Source organism: Ranitomeya imitator, chromosome 1, assembly GCF_032444005.1.
Source record: "Ranitomeya imitator isolate aRanImi1 chromosome 1, aRanImi1.pri, whole genome shotgun sequence".
Classification (NCBI taxonomy): Eukaryota; Metazoa; Chordata; class Amphibia; order Anura; family Dendrobatidae; genus Ranitomeya; species Ranitomeya imitator.
Window position 1 is genome coordinate 1,082,710,755 of NC_091282.1, and position 10,000 is coordinate 1,082,720,754.

General features: G+C 36.6%; 1 protein-coding gene across 1 annotated transcript; it reads right to left on the reverse strand.

Moving 5' to 3' along the window:
* Positions 1-3,098: 3,098 nt before the first annotated feature.
* Positions 3,099-8,034, reverse strand: HAND2 (heart and neural crest derivatives expressed 2). Its single transcript, XM_069744243.1, has 2 exons — positions 7,054-8,034; positions 3,099-3,761 (listed from the first exon to the last, which is right to left on the reverse strand). Exons 1-2 carry the CDS (start codon positions 7,585-7,587, stop codon positions 3,663-3,665), a joined length of 633 nt encoding a protein of 210 aa, XP_069600344.1. The 5' UTR covers positions 7,588-8,034; the 3' UTR covers positions 3,099-3,662.
* Between the last annotated feature and the right edge of the window lie 1,966 nt (positions 8,035-10,000).

The following is a 10,000-nucleotide window of genomic DNA, read 5'->3' on the forward strand; positions in this document are numbered from 1 at the left end:
GAGTGCAGCCTCCTCCAGTGACCCTGCTGCTGCTATCTGCGCCCGAGCTGGGAGCAAGGACCAGCAAAGGGCTGCTGGGGAGGCTGATAATCAGGAGCCAGGTCCCCCAGCCAGGCCTGCTGCAGCCACTCCACTCACTTCTTTCCGGATCTCTCTTTCTCTCTTTATATATATACAGACACAGCTACATATGTGCGTGTGTTTATATATATATATATATATATATATATATATATATATATATATATATATATATGCACTTGTGTGAGTATACATATATGCATATGCAGCTGTATGTATATATGCATGTGTGTGTATACATATATACATATATAGCTGTGTGTGTATATATATATATGCATGTGTGTGTGTGTACTTGTGTGTGTATATATGTATATGCATATGTAGCTGTGTGTGTATATATATATATATTTATGTGTGTGTGTGTGTTTGTGTGTGTTTGGTTGTGTGTATGTGTATATATATATACACTGTACATTATATATATTTACATATATGCATATATATTAAATATATTTGTGTATATATTTGCATAAGAGAATGCAGTTTACAAAAATTAGATCATAATCTGCATTTTATTATTATTATTATCATTATTATTATGTTAAACCTTATAATAATAATAATAATAATAATAATAATAATAATAATAATACATTAATTTGGGAAAACTTTAAATATGAAGAAAATGGGTACAACTCTCCCAAACAAAATCTTTCCTTACTTTTTTATTAACTAAACTCTTTATATCTCTTTTGGCTTTTTTTTTAAATCACTTAATCTTGGTAAAAATGTATGTGCGTCGGTTGCAGAGTTTATGAAGACGCCCCAGTGTGTATACTATGACTAGTGCTGTGTATATATTTTGCACAAGGCTCCCGAGTTTGCTGGAAGTGCAGGAAGGATTAGTGGGTGAGATACTGAGGCTCCTTATCAGGCCAGAAGGAGCAGGGCCCGCACTGCCTCCACCACCGGCCGGTCCCTCCATGCAGAGCTGCTGCTCCATTAGACGCATTTTTGTTGGCTCCGGCCTGTCTAGGGCTCTTGAGATTCTGCTCTGAGACTGATTACTCTCCGCACAACGCAGCATCCACATTATCCAGTCATTAAAAAGATTTCCTCAGCTGCCAAATACACTGCGGCTCCTTCTGCTGCAGCCCCGAGCGGCTCATTGCGGGTCACAGCGGGGTCCTACAGCGGCACGGAGTCGGGACGGAGCCTGGGACTGGGGCAGAACCCGCAGAACGGCTGATTGTGGGGTACAAAGCAGAAACCACTGCACACACACCTCATGGAGAAAAGGAGGGTGAATTAGTACGTGTACATGTGGACACTGACATATAGGAAAGCGACATATGTAAGGCGAATTATTTACTGCCCATTAACACAATATCTATCTATCTACTGCATCTATCTATTTATTTATCTACTGTATCTATCTACTTGATCTAGCTACCTATTTATATATCTATCATCTATCTATTGTCTATCCATTTATTATCTATCTATCTACTGTATCTATTTATGTATAGTATCTATATATCTATTTATAATATGTATCTATTTAGTTTTGTATGGTATCTATCAATCTATCTACTGTATCTATTCATCTATGTATCTACTGTATCTATGTATGGTATGTATCTATCTATCTATCTATCAATCTATATGCCAATCATCTATCAATCTCTATCTATCCCAGAAAGATAAACGTACAGATAGATACATACAATATAGATACATAAATATATGGATACATATATAGAATAGACATATATATCATGCCTGAATTAAAATAAAGGTCGAGGTGTTCCTCTATGTATATTCTTCTGCTATCACCCTGGGCTATCTGGTGTGGCAGTATTATTCCTTCTGAGGATCCAATGTCATAACCTACAAATAGAACTGTGAATGTGAAGAAAAACAACACTTGTAAAAATATAAGCAAGTGTATCTGTGCACACAAGTCTGCAGCCCCGGCCCCTGACCCCTGACAGCAAAGGGCACTGCTCACTGGCGGAGTTTTCCTAACCCCGCAACCTACACAGATGGACCTGGTGCTGGGGCCCCTCTTATCTTTATTATGGCTCGCTGCAAATCTACACACGAGCTGCAAAGGGGGACAACCAGGCCCAGGAAAGCAAAAAATGCAAGAAGTCACAAATCTCTGTACACCTTAACAAAAACTATATATATATATATATCTGTATGCACATGTATATACACATATTAAATAATTATATATATATATATATATATATATATATATATATATATAAAAGAATAAACTTGGATTGCCATGTATATGTAAAATATTGCATATGCACCAGGTATGATATGTGTGTGCAGATTTCTGTCTATGCAGCGTTACAGAGCAGTTACCCATATGCTTGTAATTTATGTATGGCTACATGACTATAATTATTTTTGCCTTTGAACATATGCAGTGTACATGTAATATATGAATATCCACAAATATATATAATAATTATATAAATATATATAATAATATAGATATACAATATAATTGTATGAAAATATACCAGTACGCATGTAATTTATACTACTACAAATAAATGTTTAAAAGTTACCAGCAATGGCTACATTATTATTATTAATAAAAAATGTAAAGCTGCATATTAATATATATATATATATATATATATATATATATATATAATGTGTATATAATGTGTTATATTTACAGCTACTTAATATGAATATTTGCACATGTAAATGTGTTATATGCACAACAGCATGATCATGAATATTTTGGATCCAAAGCTGCATGTGCATATATATTTATCATCTATCTATCTAGCTATCCATCTCTCTAACTAATCTCTCTTTCTCTTCTCTATCTCTCCCTCGATCTGTATCAATCTATTATTACTATATGTGTATATATATGTATATATATATATATCTCAGATATAGAGAAGCTTGCACATATTATCTTGCATGACATATGACCAGCTACATCTCCTGGTGAATGTTGGCACTTGGCACACATGCAGAGCACTGATCTATGTGGTGTGTTCCCATTGTTGAGTACACGGATTAATGAACAGATCATATACAAAAAAGACACTCAGTGGTTTATTGATCACTTACAACGTTTTACACCTTCAAATATTAATTATACTCCACATTTCTGGACAGAAGTGCACAATAACAGATAGCTGGAACACCTTCAAATGTTACACAAGCACAAGGACAACATCAACAAGAACAACTCTGACAACAAGGTCCCAATAATGTCTCCCCTGTTGTCAGAGGGCCCACAGCACACAGTGCACTGCAGCCAGGCGCAGGCCACCACCCTGGCAGTGACAGGATACTATGCCCAAGGAGAAAGCACATCCTGCTGGTATATTCCTTTCTTAGGACACTTCACAGACACACAGACATAGGACAGATTGCCAGGGAGTCCTGTGTTCTATGTACAGACTGTCATCCATGACATCCAGGGCCCTGCTATTACCAACCTGTAGATTATTCCTCTTCATATACTGGAATGCTTCTCTGCACACATGATCCACAAGGAGGAGGGAAGGGGGATTGCACATAAATAAACTGGACCATTCCATACATAGTTTATTGTCTATTTTATAGTCTTCATAGTCCTGCTGTTCATAGGATCATTGTTTAAGTTCCAGGGCCCAAACATGCTGGGGCCAGCCAGTCCTTCCTTTAGTTTTCTTATCGTTGCTACTAACTGTGCTTTTCAAGAGTTCATTCTGTTTCGAGAGAAAGCAAAAGAAAAAAAAATCAATACGAAAAATATTCAGAAATGTAAGTATAAAAATAAATAAATAAATAAATAAATAGAAAGTGAATTATAAAATGATATAGTATATTATTATGTATCTGCAGCAATTTATTTTTGACAAACATTAAAGCATATATTTCTGCACTGGCCTCAACTGGGTCATACATCAATATTAAACTGGATCACATACTAGCTAAAATATAATCAGTATAGGAAATAATAATAATAATAATAAAATAATTTTTATTTTCACAAAGATTTGTATTAAAAAAAATATTTTCAGACATATCAATCTATAGTCATCTATCTCTATTGTTCCCATATATGACTTTAATGACGTTACTAATTTTGTTAAAAATAATTTTAATTTATGTGGGAAAAAAATCATGTAAGCAGATATTGGGTCTGGAGCCACAGTTTAATATATGTAACTATACAAAAAGCCACATGCCAGGGGTGAGGAAGGGGCTCAGCACTCATATCCCTGTATGATGGATGACAGCAGCACCAAATGCTACACATTATATACTCAGATGTGTTGGGACATAAATCTATATACTTCACTGATGAACACGTGCAGACGCACTTGGTATAATATTTGTAGAACTAAACTGTAATTATAGTAAATTTCCTTTACATTTTCAGTAAGCAAAATATATCACTGCAAAATATATCACTGCAAAATATATCACTGCTTAATATATATCACTGCAAATTATATCACTGCAAATTATATCACTGCAAAATATATCACTGCAAATTATATCACTGCAAAATATATCACTGCAAATTATATAACTGGAAATTATATCACTGCAAAATATATCATCACTGCAAATTATATCACTGCTAAATATATCACTGCAAATTATATCACTGCAAATTATATCACTGCAAAATATATCACTGCAAATTATATCACTGCAAAATATATCACTGCAAATTATATCACTGGAAATTATATCACTGCTAAATATATCATCACTGCAAATTATATCACTGCTAAATATATCACTGCAAATTATTTCACTGCAAAATATATCACTGCAAATTATATCACTGCAAAATATATCACTGCAAATTATATCACTGTAAATTATATCACTGCTAAATATATCATCACTGCAAATTATATCACTGCTAAATATATCACTGCAAATTATTTCACTGCAAATTATATCACTGCAAAATATATCACTGCAAATTATATCACTGCAAAATATATCACTGCAAATTATATCACTGTAAATTATATCACTGCTAAATATATCATCACTGCAAATTATATCACTGCTAAATATATCACTGCAAATTATATCACTGCTAAATATATCACTGCTAAATATATCACTGCAAATTATATCACTGCTAAATATATAACTGCAAATTATATCACTGCTAAATATATCATTGCAAATTATATCACTGCAAATTATATCACTGCTAAATATATCACTGCAAATTATATCACTGCTAAATATATCACTGCAAATTATATCACTGCTAAATATATCATTGCAAATTATATCACTGCAAATTATATCACTGCTAAATATATCACTGCAAATTATATCACTGCAAATTATATCACTGCTAAATATATCACTGCAAATTATATCACTGCAAAATATATCACTGCAAATTATATCACTGCAAATTATATCACTGCTGCAATCACCAGAACTATCGTGTGCTAATCTCTCTTGTAATTATGTATTTGGTCTGAATCTATAAATTAGTATTTTTTTAGCTATAGTTTACTTTTAGTGTTATTCATATTACTCCTATATTCTAAATGATTCGTGTGAAAAATATTTACCGTTCCCCAAGATTATTTCCCATATAGAAATATTTCATGTTTGTGTATTTCGTGTTTAGAAATGTGTATATCGTTGTGTCAGACTCATTGTATATAGGGAATTTATTTGGTGATTTTAATGTTTTGTAATGATGTTATTGAATAAATTATTGGAAGTGGTTTCCCACAATTGAAATCAATTTTGCTATTTTATTATTTATCCGACTGCAAATAATACTGTTAAATTAAACCAGAATTATATATAGTTTATATGACCTAATAATTAGGAAACAGAAATGGGCGGATGTATCCTTCTATCTATTATCTATCTATCTCTATCTATTATCTAACTATCTATCTATTATCTATCTATAGATCTATCATCTATCTATTATCTATATCTATCTATCTATCTATCTTTCCAAAAAAATAAAAATGGGAGCAGTACTCAAGTTAGATCATGGAAAAAAAGGATTATCTACCTAATCTCTCTCTCTCTTTCTTTCTCTCTATCTCTCTCAATCTATCCATCTATTATCTATCTATTTATCTATCTATCTAATCTCTCTCTATTTCTATCCCTCTCTCAATATCTATCCATTATCTATCTACTATCTATATCTATCTAATCTCTGTCTCTTTCTCTCTCCCTCTATCTCTCCATCCATCCCACTATCCCATATCTATCTGTTATCTATCTATCTACTCTCTCTCTCTCTATCTCTCCATCTATCTCTCCCTCTATCTCTCCATCCATCCCACTATCCCATATTTATCTGTCTATCTGTTATCTATCCACTCTCTCTCTCTCTCCATCTATCTACTCTCTCTCTCTCTATCTCTCCATCTATCTACTCTCTCTCTATCTCTCCATCTATCTACTCTCTCTCTATCTCTCCATCCATCCCACTCTGCCATATCTATCTGTCTATCAGTTATCTATCTATCTATCTGTTATCTATCTATCTATTCTCTCTCTCTCTCTCTCCATCTATCTATTCTCTCTCTATCTCTCCATCCATCCCACTATCCCATATCTATCTGTTATCTATCTTCTCTCTCTCTCTCCATCTATCTACTCTCTCTCTCTCTCCATCTATCTACTCTCTCTCTATCTCTCCATCTATCTACTCTCTCTCTATCTCTCCACCCCTCCCACTATCCCATATCTATCTGTCTATCTGTTATCTATCCACTCTCTCTCTCTCCATCTATCTACTCTCTCTCTATCTCTCCATCTATCTACTCTCTCTCCATCCATCCCACTATCCCATATCTATCTGTCTATCTGTTATCTATCTATCTACTCTCTCTCTCCCTCTATCTCTCCATCCATCCCACAATCCCATATCTATCTGTCTGTTATCTATCTACTCTCTCTCTCTCTCTCTCTATCTCTCCATCCATCCCACTCTGCCATATGTGGCGATCCCAGCCCTTGTGTAATATCTCGTGTACTGACCAGTTCCTTCTTCCGTTTCTCCTCTTTGACATCGGTCTTCTTGATCTCCGCCTTGAAGGCCTCGGTCTCTCCGTTCTGGTCGTCCTTGGCCAGCAGGTCCATGAGGTAGGCGATGTAGCTGGTAGCCAGGCGCAGTGTCTTGATCTTGGAGAGTTTGGTGTCGGCGGGCACGTTGGGGATGCACTCCCGCAGCTCGGCGAAGGCGCTGTTGATGCTCTGAGTCCTGCGCCTCTCTTTACGGTTTGCAGTTCCCCTCCGTTTCACAGGCCTTTGCATTAAACCTCCGGCCCCGCTTCCCGGGACACCCCCGTAATGGGAGTGGTCCAGGCCAGCCGCACCATTGGCGTACTCCGGACTATAGGACGGTGCCATACTGTAGTCGGGGGGAGACATTTCGGGGTGACTGATAAGCCAGCCATGGAAGTAAGGGTTGTCTTCATGGCAGCGGCTGGCGGCGGCCGCTGCAGCTGCGGCAAAGGGGTAACCGTCATGGTGCACCACGGGGTGGTGGGGGAAGCCTCCGACCAAGCTCATGGCCGCGGCGTCCGAGTCTTTCCTCCCGGGGCTCTACAGATAGTCGGCTGCGGCTAGCTCCGGCGCCCCATACGTCAGGTGTCCCCAGGCTTTGGAGGAATAATGCTCAATACTGAGGAGGGCACACAATAAATGCCGCCTGCACAAAATTCAAGTATTACAGGGCATTGGGGGCGTCCTGGGTGCAGTCCTCCCACATGTGCTACTTACAGCAGGTCTCGTCCATAGTCCCCCCGGGATGTGGCAGGCAGGCTTCACTGTGAGCTGGCATCCATGTCCTGCCCGAGTGCAGCAGATGGTCCCTCAATCCAGAGACAGCCAACAGGCCAGAGTCAGGACCCCCAACCTAACTGCCGCTTACTGACCCCTCCAGAGACCCTCTGTGCGCCCCATAGCTCTGCATGCAGGAGGACTCAGCACTGGCACTATATCCATGTAGGATCTCCATGTACAGCTGCATCTTTAGGGAAGCGGGGGTTAATATATGTCGTCAGAGGCCATTCCAGCCAATCACAGAGGAGACTGGGAGGGCTCCCTCAGATGCAGCAACGAGCCTTATTGATGTTCCCTGTGCTAATTGTGAGGCTGCTCTCCCAGGATTGGCTGTCCAGGCATAACTATAATAATATCATTAGGACAAGAAAAAACCTCCATGGCACAGAGGTTAATGCAGGAGTGCAGCACATGCTCCACACAGCCTGAGTATGTATATAGTGTGGACAGTGCTCCACTCAAGGTACAGTATGCTGCATGGCTGGGGAGTGTGGGGCACTGCTGCAGGGGCATGGGATGCACTGGGCTATGGCAGTCACTGGATTGTATTACTGAAACACCGATTGTCCTGTAAGCAGCCCTACATGCAGCATGTACCATAGTGGCGACACTGCAGAAATCCCAATGGCTTTCATAGTCTATTTATATTGTATACTGTTAAAGAAGATATATACATACATATATATATATATAGGTGTCTGCATATATGATGTATGTATATATTAATATATATGTGCTGGCAAGCACATCACGGATGTAAAATACACTGATGTAAATATCAAACATGTAGTATGATCTGTGTACTGCATCTTAAGACTCTTAGAAAGTTAATTATACCTCACCTATCTCAATCATTTTAATATCTATCTATCTATCTATCTATCTATCTATCTATCTATCTATCTATCTATCTATCTATCTATCTCTACTTATCTATCTATTATCTATCTATATATTATTATTATTATAATAATTATTATTATTTATTACTATTATTATTATAGCGCCATTTATTCCATGGCGCTTTACATGTGAGGAGGGGTATACATGATAAAACAAGTACAATAATCTTGAACAATACAAGTCATAACTGGTACAGGAGGAGTGAGGACCCTGCCCGCGAGGGCTCATAATCTACAAATATCTATCTACTATCTATCATTTATCATCTATCTACTATCTATCATTTATCATCTATCTACTATCTATCTCTCTATCTATCTATCTATCTATCTATCTATCTATCTATCTATCTATCTATCTATCGATCTATAGCTCTATCTATTATCTATCTATCTATCCTTCTATCTATCTATCTATCTATCTATCTACTATCTATAGCTCTATCTATCTATCTATCTATCTATCTATCTATCTATCTATCTATCTATCTATCTATCATCTATCTACTATCTATCTATCTATCTATCTATTTATCTTTCTATCTATCTATCTATCATCTATCTTTTCATCTCTGTCTCGCTTCCTTTTTTTCTTTCTTGGCTATTTAAGGTCGACTCGTATAGCTATCTTATATATTTTATGAAATTATATATACGAGTTAGTATGAGAGGAAGGAGAGTAGAATAACATTGCATCTATCACAATACATTTGCGGTTATTATTATTATGCATAACATTTCTTGGATGTACAGCTGGCATACAAAAAGTGTAAATGATCATAAAGATATCACAATATATATTACAAGAGAAGAAAATGACAATTGTATAGTTATAAGACCCACTATTTATTATCCCTAGATACAAAGGTTGGGATATCTATCTATCTATCTATCTATCTATCTATCTATCTATCTATCTATCTATCTATCAATCTATCTATCTATCTATCTATCTATCTATCTATCTTTTATTTGTTTTGGGTAAATAAAAAGTAGATACCAAAGAAGATAGATAATAGATAGATAATAGATAGATAGAGACTGTAAATAGATAGATAGACAGACTCGTGACTGTAAACAGTGATGTAACTATGTGCTGCCAATGACTACTTGCTCACTACAATGGCTTCTTACTAGACTTTGGCTTTAGACTAGGTCCTCGGGTACAGGAAAGCTGTGACAAGGGTGGCAGCAGAATGAGTGCTAATAATCTTCGCTGAAGGATGTAATTCCTGGCT